Source organism: Cimex lectularius, unplaced genomic scaffold, assembly GCF_000648675.2.
Source record: "Cimex lectularius strain Harlan isolate CLEC.00 unplaced genomic scaffold, Clec_2.1 scaffold70, whole genome shotgun sequence".
Classification (NCBI taxonomy): Eukaryota; Metazoa; Arthropoda; class Insecta; order Hemiptera; family Cimicidae; genus Cimex; species Cimex lectularius.
The window spans coordinates 997,353-1,015,774 of record NW_019392651.1 but is presented as its reverse complement, the minus strand read 5'-3'; the positions used below and the strand labels follow the sequence as shown (position 1 = coordinate 1,015,774).

The window sequence follows — 18,422 nt, the reverse complement described above, 5'->3', positions numbered from 1 at the left end:
TAAATATTAATTAATTGAAAAATAGTCCACAATATTAGTAGGTCATTTTACTACATAGCAAAGCTTGTTTCGTTCTTTTTTTTTCTTTTAAGTTTACTGTTTGTGATTATGATGGCGCAAGAAAAAATATTCTTTATTATTATTCTTATTTCCTTTTTTCCTAAACTTTTAAGATTACAGTTTGTGATTACGATCGCACAAGAAAAAATATTCTTTATTATTAACAATTTTCTCTAAATTCTTATTATTGGTACTCTCTTTCTGTTATTTTACATTTTGTATTATGTATTTTACGACAATTATTAAATATTGTTACCGTTAAACCTTCATTCATATTTTTGTGGCGATTTTGTTATTCTTACTGAACTCTCGTCCCAGAATACAGTATTTTCTCTCTCTCTTCATTCTCCTACCTGTTAACTATGGTCCTTGTGTATTTTAAAAACCAATTCTGAAGATAATTTCCCATTTTTAGTGGTTTTGGTTTGCAAATAGGACAAGTAGGGCCGATCAGATCATTGGAGGACGTCGAAGTATTCAGCCGAAACGTGTTGTGTGAAACGTAGCTAAAACAGACGGACCCACTAAAACGTCCAGTATTGCTCAGGGGAATGTACTATCACGTATCTTGTTGAATTTTTGTTCAGCGTGCGTAGTCTTTGTAAGCGTGTAGAAACGTTGAGAAAAAATCAAGTTGATATTTAACGAAATCAACTTTTTGGTCGTCGCTTGTAAAAGGCGTTGATTCCATTTGATTAAAAATGAACTCGTCAAACGCAGCAAATTAAAAGCGTAGTTTAAACTCCAAACACCATGTGGTCTCGTTTAGTGGGTTTGAAGGATTAGCAAAGGCAGTCTAAACACTTCGGTTTGATTTAAAGTAGACGTTTATCACAAACCTTCGTTTTGCTCGTGTGACTAACAACCGTTAAACGGACCCAGACCTTTTTCGTCGTCCATACATTTAACACGCCTTCGAAAATTGAAATTTCTGTTAATAACACAACGCTGAATGTAGCTAAAATTTAACATCACTGCTAATAATTAATGAAAAGCAAAATTATAGAAGGTAATAAAATTGACATTCTCACATAAAATTAAGTTACTGTTTCTTAATAGGATTATCAGGATTTTATCAATAAATGAGAAAAAAGAAAAAAACAAACAGCATAATTCAAATACAGTTTAAAATAAGTTCGTGTTTTCTCTGATTTTTGAAGCCAGGGTAAAATGTAGGCGTGATTTATTATCACCTCTAACTATCCTATGACCTCGAGTGCGATAAGCCTTATCTCTGTTTAGCCAATTAGTTTCCCATCTGGCTTCTTTCTCTGTTAACTTCTCAGCTTTTTTCCTCGGGCTTCTTGTAAAAACTTTACTTTTTTGACAGGACTTTGAAAAATAAACTCGACCGTAACTTCGGCTCAAATCTCAGATGTATGAAGATTCCTTTACATTATTTATTATTAAACTGAATATTTTTTTACACAATAACAATTAAAACGTTTAATCGTTAATAATTATTTATCATTTCATTTTTGATAAGACTCACGTTACACTATTAAAAAGTTACATGTTTAACATTTAGGCACATAGTTTATACATTCTTTTTTATAATTAGAGTACAAATCTAAATTTTCAGTATTGTACCTAAAACGCTATCCATCTGAATAGGATCTGAATATGAGGAAAAACGTGGTGCATCGTTCTATCCGAACTCTGAATTTTAACGAGACTACGCAAGGATAAACTTTCCTGTATGTCCTTGTTAAAAGTTTAATGAGATGTAAATAAAGTTATAAGCCTTCAAGCTTTATAAATAGACGTGCCATATAGTGTAAAACGTATACATTGTTTGTTATAGTCTAAGCTTTGTTGTGTTTAGTTATTTGGCGAAGAGTATTTTTGTTGTAGTTACTGCCAAAAAGTTTTTTAATTGAATTAATGTTTTGGCTTTACGCTTTTATGTATCATCGTGATTCCATGTTATAAAATACATTATATTTAAAATAAAAATTAAAAAATCTTATAAAATTGTCGTGGTGACATCAGCACAGTTGTTTCAGGCCTTTTGAGATGAAATAAAAATAACCACAGCAATTAAATACAAATGAACACCTTTTTCTATTTTTTGAAAAAATAAAAATAAACAAACAGAATAAATTCCCTTTTTTTTAAATTAAAATAAAATAATACAAAATAAGTTTCTTTTCTATATTCAAAAATGAACAACACTGATTAAGGCCTGTTTATAAAAAATTAAGAAAACAAAAAAAACATTGTGCCGGCAATAATAAAGAAAATCAATTGACAAAAGTGAACAAATGTAAATAATATGTTTTCTGGACAAGTGATTACCCTGCAGCTCGTTGAAAGTCCAAGGCAAATAGTTGTCGAACTCGTATGAAGCCGGTTGTGCAATTCGACGTCCAGAAAGATCTCTTCCCTCCGTAAAAAAGGCCGCTGAATCCAGAAAACGTCCACTTGTCGTCCCCGGGGAAAAAAACGAGAGCGCAAACCACAAAAAAAGACAAGCCACCTCTCTCGTCGCCACGCGTTCCTCGTCTGCCGGAGCCGCCGCGCATCAAGCGAACTCTCGTGCACTCGGGCTCCAATTTAAAAGTGGTTATAATGCAGTATGTATATATATCATATTGTTGGGCGAAGGAAGGATTGAAAAAAATTCCAGGGGCGACGGTGGAAATCGAACCAACTACCAAGGGTTCTACGAATCGCGTATCTTAAACTATGACCACTGTGCCCAAAAGGTCAAGCAATTTTACAAATTGTCGCCTCTTGAGAATTCTACATTCTGTACAAAATGTATAATAAAATTTCATTGTATGCTTCTATCCGCAGTTTAATATAAGACAAATGTTTTTATATCTTGGATGTTGAAATCAAAATGTACATCTAAAAAGGAAACCTTGTTTTTATTGATTAATTATTCATTACTAAACAATGCGAATTAAACGTCATTGAAATCAGTCATTCGTACACCAGCCAGCTGGAGGTTAGATTTTTTAATAAATAGGATGAAAGGGCCGAATGTGTTTAGAGATCACCGCGGGTCCCATGAAGATAACACTAGGTTGAACTTTTACGACTGCCTAGGGTGTGTTACAGGGAAATAACCAGGAAGTTGAATCCTTATATCACCTGTTGGGGCGTAGATGGAGCCCGGCCGGATCCATGGTGGAAGGGGGCCAAGTATAAACTTTAGTCAACTTCGGCGCATGTTGTGACATAAATATTAAAACAACGTTTAATGCTCCTTGCAGGATGTGCCTAGCCTTATTTTCTGCATAAACGCATATAACTTTTTTTCCGACTTGAACAAGGATAGAAAAATAAAACCGGTATGTGACTGGTGAGCAATTAAATTGAACACAGTTCTTCATTCAAAGAGGACTGAAAAAGTGATCAAATAATTATATTTTTTAATGTAAATAATTATTTATTTTATTTATAAAAGTATATTCAGAAAAAACAAACAAAATATTACATTTTTACAAAATAACAATGGCATGAACTAGTCGTCTGGCAGTTGCCCTTACATATTTACACTCAAATAAAACAAATTAACATACAAATTATCAACTTAACATAAAATTATCTCTGCAATTTATATCTATAATATATCTATACAAACTAAACCAATCTTTCCCATTTAAAAGGTCTACATACTCACGGAACGTCAAACGACATCTGTGGAACCAAATTAATCTAACGTTTTCCAAAGTTGGACAAACTGCCAAAAAATGAAACAAATCTTCCACCGTTTTTAATTTACATATATATCATGCTTGGGTCTCTTTCCTCCAACCAAGGCTTAAATTTAAATATAATAATTCATAAATCGTGAGATGCGGTCTGGTGTGATGTAGGTTTCAGAAAAACATTTTCTTAATCTTGCCAACGTTTCAATCTTTATTGAGATCATCTTCAGGGCCTGGGATCTTGTGTTGTCTGCATTTCAACAAAAAGGTCTCTGATAAAGAAAATTTTTTTCACACTAGACCGCATCTCACGATTTCTGAATAATTATCGATTAACGGTCACTAATCACCACACACTTAAATATAATAATTGACCTCTCGCTCGAAAAACAACCTTGATCAAATTCTAGTTGTATTCCTTATACAAGTAATTGTTGTCTCCAAGATCAAAGTTCAATTCCTTCATATTAAATAGTAAGTAGAACATTGCACGTTTCTTAAACATTCTTCTTTATGATGAGTTTCTACTGACTGCAATAATTGTACTGCCCAAATGTTGAAATCTTTCGCATCTGTAAAATTTATACGAGAACTACAGTTCAATCCGAAAGACAACACTTCCAATTCTTTAAACCAAAAAAAGGGCAAACGATCTTGTTTCAGATCCAAAACCCGACATATCATCATCATGTAAATAATTGTTACTATGCAATTTTGGCGTTTGTAATGAGTTATGTAAGAAACTTTGTGACAAGCTAAGATCATATAAAATAAATTTTGATAGCAAAAAACCTATAGAATTTGAAATGAAATAAGAAAAACTGAATTGAGACACGGTTCAACAGAGGGAGTTCCTCAGGGCTTAAGCCGTGAACACACTTACCCGATGCAACGCCATGCGACGCTACCGGAAGCGACCCGACGCCTTGCCACGTTTTGGTAGGGTGTGCACATCTGCCCGACGCAAGCACACGCCGCGTACAGTCACACAGCGTGTATCACAATAATCAGTATCACGCTCGCAACCCCTCTTTTGTTCTTAATGTACTATTTTAGCAAAAGCTTGAAATAAATTGTTAGTTAAATTTTATGAGCACAACCGTATAATAGATTGTTTGTTAAACTTAATTGTTTTAAATAAAGTAATTCCTAACCATCATAATTAAATAATGTTTAAAAACTTATGAATTTTTGATCTCGTTTTACTTGGTTTACATTAAAATAACATGTAATTAATATAACAAAACGTACTTAATTTGAAATAAATTACAAAAAATATGAGGGTCCTGTTCTGACGATACCCGACGAAAATGGTGTAATTTTACGAGCAAAACCATGAAATAAATTGTTGATCTCCTTTAATTTGGTTTATATTAAAACAAGAATTTCAATTAAGGTTTTTTTATCTCAACTAAAAAACCTTAATTAATTGAAATACATTAATTGGTCAAGCGGACCACTAAAACTAGTGAATAAAATAAGAACGTTGTAATTAGTATAACAAAATTACATATACTTAGTTTGAAATAAACTACAAAAAATATGAGTGTCCTGTTCTGTCGCTACTCGACGAAAATGGTAATTTTACGAGCAAAACCATGAAATAAATTGCTGATCTCGTTTAATTTGGTTTATATTAAAATAAGAATTTCAATTTATTAAGGTTTTTTTTAGTTGAGATAAAAAACCTTAATTAATTGAAATATATAAATTGATCAAGCGGACCACTAAAACTAGTGAATAAAATAAGAATGTTGTAATTAATATAACGACAAAATTACATCTACTTAGTTTGAAATAAAATACAAAAAATATGTGTATCATGTTCTGACGCTACTCAACGAAAATGGTGTAATTTAATGAGCAAAACCATGATTTTTTTTAATTTTTACCTTAGAGTGATGAGCCCCGTGTCAATGCCTAAACCGTTGCGCCAATGGTGTAATATTGTATGAGCAAAACCATGAAATAAACTGTTAGTTAAATTAGACGAGCAAAACCGTGCAATAAATTGTTAGTTCAATTCATTATATCAAAAAATGATATTCTGGTGTTTTTGCTACCACACCATTAAAATTATTTTTTAGCAATAAAAACTAAGGAATTTTTGATCTCGGTTAATTTGGTTTATATTAAAATAAGCATGTTGTAATCAATATAACGACTATAAGACATGTAGTTTGAATAAAAATATCTAGTACTTTTGACTTCGACTTTACTCGATGTGACCCGACGAAAATCTGGACAGTGGGAATCGCGTAGTGTAGCGTGGCATAGCATCGGGCAGATGTGCACGGGGGTAATGCAACCTTATGGACAATCGGAGTTTGGATTTGCGTCGGGTAGCATCGGGTAGCGTCGCATGGCGTAGCATTGGGTAAGAAGTGTTCCCGGTTTTAGGGATTGGTTGGACGTTTTTCTGTTCAAGTTAACGGTATCGCGGATTGTGTACAGAACAATCAGATGATTATTCAGCTAAACTGTCAACGACGTCTGCTTTTACCTTTCGTGTCAATGCCTGGCGGAGGTCGAAGGATTTATACAAGCAGCGATAAACGTTATGTCTGGAAGAGCTGAGGGAACATGATTCGCATTTTCTGCGTCAAAAAACCGTGCGTCCACGAATACAGACTTCTTCTCTTTTCCTTGTTTTTTATATACAATTTAATAGTTTAGTTACTATCCAAAATGCAGAAGATATTTTCTGCACGCGTTTTTTACATAATTAAATTTTATAAGTCGCATATATTAAAGATTCTATGAAAATATGTTTTCGTAAGTATTTAATTTGAATTAAACGGTTTTTATTAACGCCCATGTTGTTCTTTTATCACCGTAATTAAGTGAAGACGTGTTATCTCATCTCTTGTCACATTTCTATAAATAATTTCGTATCAGAGTTTATCTTTTTAAGATTATTCGTATTAAGAACGGAAAATAATATAATGTAACAACAATGGTGTTAGGATCATTTCTATAGCAGTCGATTTAAATACTTTTAAATAGTCTTATTGCTGTCATTATAACACACCTTACGTATAATGTATGTTATTTACTGCTATACATGTTCTGTGAGGAAAATCACTACGTACCAACTTTTAATTAAAACAAAATTCATTTCAGAATATTATAATTGTTTTAATAAACCCTACTAATATTTGTCGAACACATACATTTAGTTTATAATGTAATTTACAATTTTCCGTTTAAGGACCTAAGGATTAATATTTATATTTTATTCGGTATTTATGTAAATATACGTCGCTAATAATTTTATATATTGTAAAAACCATAGTAGATTTAAGGGATTTAATGTTACTTTCGCTTCTAAAAGTGAAAAATAAAGTAAAATATACTTTTATGAAATGTCATAACTTGAACTCCAGTTTACTTTAGACAAACATTGTGTGCACATACACGCGCAGAAATGACGGGGATTTAATACAACAATGGTCCGGCAAATGTTCTGTTGACCTGTTTCTGTTTGATATTCGTGATGAGGATCTGCCAGAGCTTTGTTTTGAGTTTAAAATAACCAAAACTGCAGTGCACTTCGAGTTAAATTGAATTTTGCGATTGTTACCTCTATTCGAATGTGGTCTTCTCATGGGAGAATTGAGACGTATTAAATAAATTACTACTCATTTCCAACCACTCAAGTACACAACGTACATTTCTGAACTTTTCACCCAACCCACATTCTAACTTTCGATTCTCTCTTGCACGCGCTGCAAATACTGTATTTGCATTGTCTATCGTGTTTATACTGTTTTTGTGTAGAAATTATCATCATATCACAACGCAGTTACATTATTTTGTTATGTGTGTTTTTATTGTCCATTTGTTCATAATTTTTTGAAGTCGTGAGAAACGGTCAGGAATGAAGAATTTAATTAGAAACACGTTTTTCATCTTTCTGCCGACGTTTCGATCTTTATCCGGGTCATCGTCAGGTCCTGAGGTTATTACAAAACATATGTTGATGAGAAAAAATACAATAGATTTAAATAGTATAAATTTTGAACTAGTATTACTCATACTTGATTATTTGAAGATAGTGAGATGCTTTCTGGTGTGTCGTAGGTTTAGAAAAACATTTTTTTTTTAATCGTGCCAACCTTTTGATTTTTATTGAGATCATTGAGGGCTCAAAGTGTTTGTTTTCTGTGTAGTTCTGTATATATATATATATATATATATATATATACACGTTATGTAAATATGAAATACTGATGATGTCTGCAAATCGGCGAACTCATGTTGAACCGGCACAGTGTCACTTGTTGGGTCTGTCTCCTCTCGACGTCTAAGTCACCCTGTGCAGGTTCAACAGCAAACAACTAACCTCCCATCCGAAACTAAATAGACCGCTATCCTTACAATTTCAGCACCAATACTGATGATCCATCCACTTTCATTTTTCTACTCTCCCTTCCACACTTAATTTTCCGTATGCTATTTGCTAAAAAGAAAGCTTCCATTCCCCCAATCTTGACTGACACTCGCCAGGTTCATAGTCCACCATACACTCACTTTTGAGTTCTTAACTATGTCCTTAACTAAAATCGTCAAACTACTTTATTAAAAAATTAAAAAAAAAAACATGTAAATTTAGAGCCGTTCTAATTATTACTATTAACATTTCGGTATATTATTTGTTATTATCTTACATCACATTTAATTACGTAATTACCTATATAATTAGTGTGTGTGGTTATTAGTGACCGTTAATCGATAATTATTCAGAAGTCGTGTCACGTTTCGATCTTTATTGAGATCATCTTCAGGGCCTGGGATTTACAAACATTGTTTACATTTAACAAATACATTTAAGATGTGGAAAAGGGAATTTATACAATATATATATATATTTTTTTTAAATTAAATATTCAATCAAAGTATTTCTACTCACTCAAAGAGTTTGTCTTCTGTGTAATTGTGCTATTCTTGCGTATCGTGTTGAGAGTGCCAGTGAGATTTTGCTGTTTTATGTTTAAAAAAAAATAAATATATATATATATATATATATATATTGCATTGTATAAATTCACTTTTCCACATCTTAAATGTATTTGTAAACAATGTTTGTAAATCCCAGGCCCTGAAGATGATCTCAATAAAGATCGAAACGTTGGCACGATAAAGAAAATGTTTTTCTGAAACCTACATCATACCAGACCGCATCTCACGACTTCCGAATAATTATATAATTAGTATATAATTTGTACCACTTTTGTTATTTAGTCACTGAAGATGGTCTATATTAGACCGAAACGCGTCTGACAAAATAAATTCCCATTGTGGAAAGGACAGTTTTCTTCCTACCCATTGACATACTAAAATGTGAAAAAAGTGGTTATGAAATACCTGGAGCACATTTGCGTGAGTGTAAAACTAAATGCCATTTATGGAATAAACATCCAGACGAACAACGATATATAGAAAATATTTTGAAAAAATCGCAAAGGCTAGCTTTCAATTGGCGGATTACAATGTTGGCAACCAAAATAAATTTGTAAACATTAGCTAGCAAAATATTGATGTTCGGTGTTAAACTTAAAAAAATGTTTTGTGATTCTAAAATTTCTTGCGGAGCTGAGGGTGTTTATTTACTTTGTTTTTGCACGCGCGTTCGTGCGTTATGGAATGAGATATTGGTAATTCCTACCGATAAGTGCCACCACGTACACACCATGTGCATATCGATCTATACAAATATAAATGAGAGATAACCATACAAATATATATACTACTTTCCTTCAAAATTATGTAATTTTTCAGACAAACCGGCTTAAAAATAGTTAATGACCGAGATGCACTACCCTCTACGGTTGGCTATGATATAGAGAGAATCCGGAGTATCCGAGGGTCGAAATTTTCTTTGATGCATTGAAATGTATATAATTAAAGTTATTAAGACTGCTGTATATGTGGGCGTTCTTAATCCACCACAAATGGTGGGACGAACAATAAGGGGAGGGTGATATTCAGTTGAGCCCGAAAGGGTTGACTAATTGGCCCATCTCACACACGTGCTGCTCGGAGGACGGTTCTTAGAAGAGGAATTCCGTCTGATGAAAATCCTTATTAAGATCCTAATAATATTCTCAACTTATTGTTAAACCTTGGATAATATTTCTGGAGATTTAATTATATTACTCTTGTGGCACGTTAGACCCCAAGATAAATAAAACGCTTTGGGTGAAAATGAAAAAAATGTACTTTCAAGATGTGCTAATTACTAAAACAAGGTATAAAAAAAACAATTTTACAGATAAAACAAACTGAAAAAAGTTTTTGACTCAATTTTGTCATCTTATAAAGCTTAAATAGTTGAATTGTTTTAAGTAAATTTTTTATTTGTAATAATTGGTGGGTAGTCGAAGTTAAGTAAGTCTGGAATTACTGTTTTGATAATTGGTCACTGTGACTCACATAATTGAAGGATATCATTTCTTGGCTCTACATAGAGAGCTTAAATAATAACCAAAATATTAAAATATCACTCAGCTATTCCCGCATCCGTTTACCTAATGGTTGTGAGGACCGACAAAGATAAATCAAACCTATTTGCAACCCATTTAGAATCACATTTACTCCTCATCAAGACATAAATGATGCCACTCACGCAAAACAGGTAATGCATAACCTTAGTATACCACTTCCTTCTCATTTCCCTCCCGGCCGTTTTCATCTTTCTGAAGTAAAGTACCACATTCACAAATCCCTAAGTACAATAGAAAATCCCCTGGGCATGATCTTATACCTCCGCCATACTTCAAAACCTCCCACAAAAGGCCATAGTGTTGCTAACATTGTTAACAATGACAATTCATTAAGGTTTTTAGTTGAGATGAAAAAAAGTTAATGGCAAGAGAGGGATTCGAACCCACGACCTTCGGCTAGGTACGCCGCTGCTCTACCAACTGAGCTATCGTGACCTCGATCCACTCGGCCATCAACTTCCCAACTCAACCCCACCTTTTTTAAATTTTCCCTCCTTCTTGCCATTTGTCAAAATTCAAAAGGTGGGGGTGAGATGGGAAGTTAGTATTAACGGAAGCGTATCTAGCCGAAGGTCGTGGGTTCGAATCCCTCCGTGCCATTAACTTTCTTTCATCTCAACCAAAAACCTTAATTAATTGTCATGTATTGATTGGTCAAGCGGACCACGAAAGTAGTGAATTAATGAATTGTTAACAATACACGTTTTAGTGTGAAATTTGATTAGGTACGAGAGTAATTTGGATGTCATCTTTAGTCTTTTACCCAGCGCTAATAATTCGTAAAGGAGAACTGTGATAAAGAAAAAAGCATACAAGTTACATCATGAAAATGATTACAGTGAAGTAGGAGGTCCTGGTAGCCTTTTCCAGAAGGAACTTGTAGGTGCCATCAGGTATTTTCATTAGTATTATGTTTATATAATTCATATGTAAACAAACATAAGATTGACGGCCTAATTACATTCCTATTATATTACAAAATCAGAGATAAGTCTAATTTGAAAGAAAAGTAAAACACTCAGTTCCTTCGTCAATTTTCCAGAAATATATTCCGTTCATCAGGACCTTGAAACAATTATCAATAATTCACATGGTTAACAAATATGAATGTTATTTACAGTATAGAAACTTATGGTTTCAAACGTGACAGTGAAACGATATCTACACCCCGACCAGTTATAAAAATGACTGTGTGATTTAAGTGCAGTCAAGGTTCTTACATATGGTTTCAATAAGAGCGGCCTGAGTACGGATTATCTATATGTTTGTATTGAAGCAGCAGAGAATATCTTTTGTCGTTGTCTCCTTTACAGATAGTCGACAATACGTGATATTATACTGCAACATGTCCCGTAAATATACCTTTTATTGTTTTGTTTCTAATTTTACCTTTTTTATACAAATTCTATTGAAACATTACTATTGAATAGTATTACGGATAATCTTGTCAATATGCTCTGGTATATCATAGTTTCTTTAGATGCAATACATAAAACATGCTTTGCTGCATGCTTTCCAAAAGTAAAGAAGGTAAAACTCTGCTATTCTTGAAAGGGTTATAGCAATTAAAATTATTAACCTTATCCTGTGAATGTACAAATAATTCATTTTTAACAAGGTCCTCGTTAAAAATTTATGGCAGGAAAGCATTCAACGAAAAAATTTGCTTGAAAGCACTTACCAGCGTGGGGACAACTTTGTTGAAGGGCCTTAGGCTTTGGTCCCAACAGATCCCGATTTAATCTGTCGCTAAGCCCCTCAAATCTAGAAGTGGCACCAACTTTTTCTAGGTAGGCACAACTCTTACTGAACACTAACATTCTAGGAAACCTCTGCAAGAAAAAAAACTCAAAATTAACACTTTAATCGCGAACAGGATCTTACGTCAGACTTATGTGAGGAAATATCTCGATTCACAACGGGTTGTTGAAAATAAATAAAAAAAATTTAAAAAAACAGTAACAAATATATATCAGTATTTTCATAATACAGGAAAAGTTGTACAAATTTATTTTTCCTATTTGGCGTAGCATACGTACATACATCATAACACAGATGTAAAACTAAACCCAAATTCAGTTCATAGACATAGTTCCTAAATAATCGTTCTTCCTTAAAAGGACAATGAGGATCTTTAACGTCCGTACCTGGGTTGTGGCCTTACGGGACGTTTTGATTCTCAAGATGAGAGATGACGCACCTCCACTCGCGACACGATGGATGTTACAGCCGCGAGCGTTAGTGTAGAAGCCGTCCCAGCCCCGGGGGGTCAAGACGAAACTCACACCCCGCTTGCCCATTCCGAGTGGTCGGGTCTGTATTGTGCATCAGACCGTATGCCGCACGTAAAAGACTACCCAAGGTGGCTGAAATGCATTAGCTCGCTCTCCCACGCACTCCGTAAATAGAAAAGGCGGATCTATTGGGGCTCCTCTAGCGCAAGAACTTCCGGATCCGGTTGTTTAAAGTGGAATTGTTACCCACCCCTAGAGGAGACTGCCTTAGGTAAAGGAAGCCCATGCAGACTACTATCCGTTCCCATCCACCCACATCTCACGCATTCGAGGGACTCCGTCAGCATAGTCTGAGCGTCCTCAACGCTATTCGCTTCGATAGTCCGATACTTCGTTTCTCGTCAGGCCGGGGTTGCAACGATGGTCATACGCAAGTGCTTGGGCGGAGGTCACACATAGAAGAAGAGCCTTTTTACTGAGTCTCCGCCAGGAGCACCACCACTAAGCCACTAAGGACTTATAACGTTTTCTGCTACCCCGTAGTACAGATCGTTATTCACCCTCCCACGTCTATGCAGACAGTACGACCCGAAGGCCGACACAATCCAGCCTGTGCTTTAGACAGGTTGCCACGCCCTGAAGGCTACACCATAATGTAGTGCCTGGATATCCCCCTGACATCCAGGGGTTGGGAGAGGTCTCAAGGATGAATGCCGAAGGACCTGGACTGAGAAAAAGAAGTGACCGAGAACACGAGGCCCCATGTGGTATTCAACTGTGGGGTTGTACCAATCACAGCAATATCAAAATCATACAAACACTCCAAAATAAAATCTTATGTAGCATCTTGGTACATAAGGAATAAGTATTTACATAGGGATCCTAAGATCCTTGAGGTCACGGCGGAAATACAAATATTTGTCACCAAACACCAGTCTCGCCTCAGCCAGCACAAAAATGTGGAAACGACCAAACAAACCCCTGCAAAACCGAAACACCGTCAGAAGATTAAAAATAACAAAGCCATATGAACTAGTGAGGTGAAAAATTAGTGAATAGTGAAATGTTAATCTTATTGTACCAATGGGTTTATAAGAATGTAAACATTTATTTATTGTATATATATTATTGTAAAATTAATGGTTGGTCTAATAAGGCCAGTTTTAATAAATAAGTTTCATTTAAAAAAAATTATAATAAATATTTTTAATAAACTTTTAGATATATGAAAAATATCTAGATAAAGGCTGTAAAATGGCACCATTATTTGTTCTTAATAGGGAACATTATTCATAAAAGGCAATGTTATAAATAAGGATAAAATAAAGGAGAAAAAATTAATATATATAGTTCTTTTTACTGGCACAAAACGACTCTTGCCTCGATCCGTGTGCCTTGGAAGCACCTTTGAAATTGATTAATTAGTTCATCTACCCTTCAGGGTTGCGCCTCCCCTCGATTCAGCTGTGGGGGAGAAATGGAAACGATATTTCACACTTTCCACCACCTCTTCAAGTATCACGGCTGTGCTGCCTAATACTAGAATAAATATTATTTGCGATCCAGCCTTCGGTGAGCAAGAAGCATGACTAACACCATTTAAAAGGGGATTATTTTTTGTTTGTTTGTAATTTCGAAAATTTTCAATATGTCTGCTCACTCGGACAGTAAACTTGTAAGGTATAACAAATTTCGATGACGATAACGTCTCAGATAAATGAATTTCCAGTTGTATCACGGATAATTAATTATTTTCTATAAAATTTTATGTAAAATACAATGGCACAGTTAGGCATAATTGTTATATTTTAACATGTTAATGATAAATAAAGCATCAAGGTTGAAAGATGATTCATAATATTGATTGTTTGATAAAATTAATGGTAAAGTCAGTCATAAATAACAAACTTCCTTCAATCCAGTTTTCGAGAATCTGTTGACATAGCATTAACACTTATGAAAAATATACGTAATTATATGACACAAAACATAGTATTCAAAGAACTCATTTTAGTGTAACAAAAACCTTTGTACCTGTAACAAAAATTGATCTCAGGTATGTATTTCTTTATCAAATATTCTAATTTGAACGAAATCATTGGGACATACGTTATGCGCTTGAACATGAAAGGTTGTGTATACTTTTATCGGTTTGTTCACTGTTTGCTATATCCGTGTATTTATATCAAACAATCGATTAATCAACGTCTTTCGGTAGTTATTATTTTTTAAAATTCGGAAAGGCAAGACAAAGACAATTTAACACCACTCCGGAAGCATGTACATTTTTTTACCAAAAGAGTGAGAATATAAATAATTGATAGAATTATGATCATGTTTCTGATTGTGGAAACACCTTCATAATTGGTACTGAACTCTCGAAACAATCACTGAAAAGTGGGTATCGATTTATGTTTTCGAATTTTGAAATAATTGGCACAGTCTTGATTACTCAGAGCACAATAGATCTACCCAGGTCGTAGAGCAGATTGCCTTTATCCCTCCTCAAAAGCAGAATAAAAGAGGTTCAACATACTAAAATGTAAAAAAATAATTGTGGCATACAGATAGATGTTGTGGGCTTAGGTTCAAATTGTGAAGGATTTATTAATTTGAGAAAGTGACGATTTTTAATATCAAGTGGAGAGTCTCTGGAATAAGTTTGCATAGTGTTACAGTCGTCTTCCAATTTTCCCAATGAATCTAACTTCAAAGAAATATGAAACAAGTTATTAAAAACTTTTTTTTTGGTTTTGGTATTCCCTTTACCCATGCTCCATGTGTTGATAGCAATTCTCTAGATTGTTAGATATGTTTTAGATGCTCGACGGATCCAACAAACGGGGGACAGCCACGAGCAGGCTCCCTCATACCCATCCGATATCTTCGAGCACCACATAATCCGGATGCGAACTAAAGTTAGTTCCTGCGAACTAAAGGTCCTGCGCCCCAGAAACCACGGGGCCCTCGGCACCGTAGAGAATTTTGTCTGCCAATCATTCAGCCGGACAGTATTCCCCAACCGATGCAGATGCTTTTGGTCATTTTGTATTTTTCTTCCTTTTGACGACTACTTCCTTCGCAAGCCTTTTTTACATTTCATTCTCCCAGTTCCCTGCGTATCCTCTGATCCAGCAGTGTATTACCGTTTTTCCTTGATTTTTTAAATTATCTGTTTTTCAGTTATATGTAGTTATATTGATTGAATTATCTATTCATCGTTTCACTTTGGGAAAACGTTAAAATTTGTGTTGTTAAAATAATATAAATTTAATGGAAACTATTTCGTTTAACCTATATGGAATATTAAAAAAATAAAATCATTAAGAAAATAATTATGTATTATGAATCATTATGAAAATTATTATGTATTTAAAACATTGAAAAATTACCAAGCTTCTTAAGAACATAATCGTTTAACAGATTGATTTAATTTTTGAATTTATAATAATCAGGAAAGGGTGTTCTATAAATTAATATCCAAATTGGGTTCAATTTATATACAAATTAATAATTGCCAATAAACTCGTTATGATGGATAAAATATAATTTTATAATGGAAGCGTTAAGGATAGCGGTAGGGATCACCCTGGCGCCCTTTTTCCCCACCGCGTTCTAAAAAATAATTAGGGTTGAGAGAAAGTCACATCTGGAGCGGAACACTCAATTTGCAAATGTGATTTGTCAGCGGCTTCTTCTCCGCTCCTTTCCCTCTATCTCACTTTCAGGGGATTTCAAGGGGGGTCTTATCATCTTTTCTTGTGGGCAAACGTTTCTCTTGACACGCGGGAAATAACTTTGAAACCCCGGTTTAATTATTTCCGAGCTTTTGTCGAATCATCTGGATTTCGTCTTAAAACGGCAGCATTTCCGATAAAAAAAAGCTTTTTGAATATTTAAACCTTGACTTCCCGCCTTATTTACTCCATAATCGATAACCCGATCCTTTACCGTACAGAATATATAAAATATACCAATAAAGTTTATTATTATTGACCTTTAACAATATTCATAATTGATAAAATCAAAAACTAAATTAATTTTCCAGCCCCTTTTGCTCGCTTCTTCATCAATGACTATTTCGTACCATATCCTTCAATGACTTGTTGAGTAATTATGCTTAAAACATTACACTTTAACTACTAGGGTCATTGCCGGCACCTCACGTATATGGCTTCTCGCATTTTTCTTTGTTTCATTTCTACTTTATCTCTATCCTATTCGCTATATCTCTTCTTTTGTTTTGTTTCCTACCGACCAAACAGAAGAGTGTTTAGTTGCTCGTTCCTACCATCCCACAAATGGTTTGTTAAAAATATTTCAATAATTCCAGACTCACTAACAATAACCACTCACGCTAAAAAAATGATTACCTAATCTACAGTTGGCAAGGGCTCAGAGTACAGGTGCACGACTGAGGTACGCCCCAACAACTAAATAAAAAGTCGGTAAGGTAAACCTACCAACTTCCTTCCATTCGTGCTAATGAATACATTCATGCAGTATATACAGAATTTAATTCATCCATTATACTAATTTCCTTTTGACCGGCTTGTGGAGTACTCGATATTCCTCGACATCCTTGTCCATTTACACAAAACGTTCACGCTAATAAATACAATCATATTGGTGAGGTCGCAGCATCTCGGCAGTATTCGTACAACCTTGATAGCGGTGACCTGTATCTCACATCACACAACAAATATGTAATTACCTAAACTAATTTGGCGGTCCTGTGAGCTAATCGATATTCAGTCACAGCCACACCCAGACATACCTCATCACCCACGCTAATAAATACATTCACACTGCAAAATGAAGATATATCAGTGTGGTTGGTTGTATGTATCCATACGCATTTATCAATTTTATGTTCCTATAAGATTATATTTGAAGTCACTGTTATGCTTAAGAACTATTTCCAGATTAGATGGTAGGTCACACCGTTCTCGGTACTCTGTTCATTTATTACATTCCTCTAATAGGTGTCTCACCGTTACCGGATCACCGCTTCCGCGGTACCTATATTAAAATAGGAATGATTACACCATTATTAAGACTATTTAATTATGTGGCTATTTTGATAGGTAATTAGTTCTATTTTATATANATTCTATTTTACATTTATTTATTTAATATTTAATAGTCCTTCTTCCTAAAAATAAATAGTTCTTTTTAAATTGTATAACTTATTAGTCCGTAGTATATAGACAGGGAGTCTGAAACATCTATGTCACACTTCTGTATACATTTACTTTTAAATAAATTATTCTTATTCAATTCTACATCAATATAATGTGAAGAATTAGCGAGTGTTGTTACTTCTTTTTCCGATCTTTGACGCGTCTCTCCGCCTTATATTTGTACTACGTCAGCATCCGAAAATAATAGCCTCATGTTTTTATTTCGGGTTGTCAACTAGACAAAAACATTATATACAGACAGTTGTGCACTTGGCGAACCCTTGGACTCTATGACAATCCGTGTGGCTCATACACTTTTCTAAAAATTACAAAGGTATGTTTTCAAACACGTACGAATACGAATATACAATGGGCCCAACGAAGGTATTAAGTTTTACCTAAAAATACTTATATTTATACTAGCATATATTCGATACGTTTATAAATGTAATGAACGAACTATTATATATAAATCAAATGACGTTAAAATTTAAATTACTTATACCTTACAAAATTAAGTAATTAATATCATTTCTTATTGTACTTTTTCTATTAATTCCTGAAAATAATATATATATATATATATATATACAGGGTGAATTGCTACTCGTGCTACAAACTTCTCCAGTAGATTCTTCACCCTAAAGTGAACAAAAAAGTTGATATTGTCCATGGTCCGATTCTCAACCATTTCAGAGTAATTTCGCTTTTTATCGATTTTGAAAGATATCACGTCCTGGCGTCGGAAAATCGTGATATCTTTTAATCTAAACATTTCTC

The 18,422-nt window shown here is 34.1% G+C and overlaps 2 protein-coding genes across 4 annotated transcripts in view; one reads left to right on the top strand and one right to left on the bottom strand.

Annotated features, from left to right (window-relative positions):
* The window catches only part of LOC106667667, a 99,845-nt gene extending 97,214 nt beyond the window's left edge, over nucleotides 1-2,631 (bottom strand). Inside the window, exon 1 of one of the 3 annotated variants that reach the window (XR_002911025.1) lies at nucleotides 2,359-2,631. Coding sequence is in view for 1 of the 3 variants with exons in the window: in XM_024230663.1 (XP_024086431.1) it covers nucleotides 2,359-2,585 (227 nt within the window). In the remaining 2 variants the exon portion in view is untranslated. The remainder of the gene's footprint in view (nucleotides 1-2,358) is intronic. The other 2 variants (XR_002911026.1, XM_024230663.1) reach the window with 2 other exon arrangements.
* Nucleotides 1-18,422, top strand: part of LOC106667682 (CUGBP Elav-like family member 1) — a 661,474-nt gene that overhangs the window by 112,935 nt on the left and 530,117 nt on the right. The gene's annotated exons all lie outside the window — the stretch shown is intronic.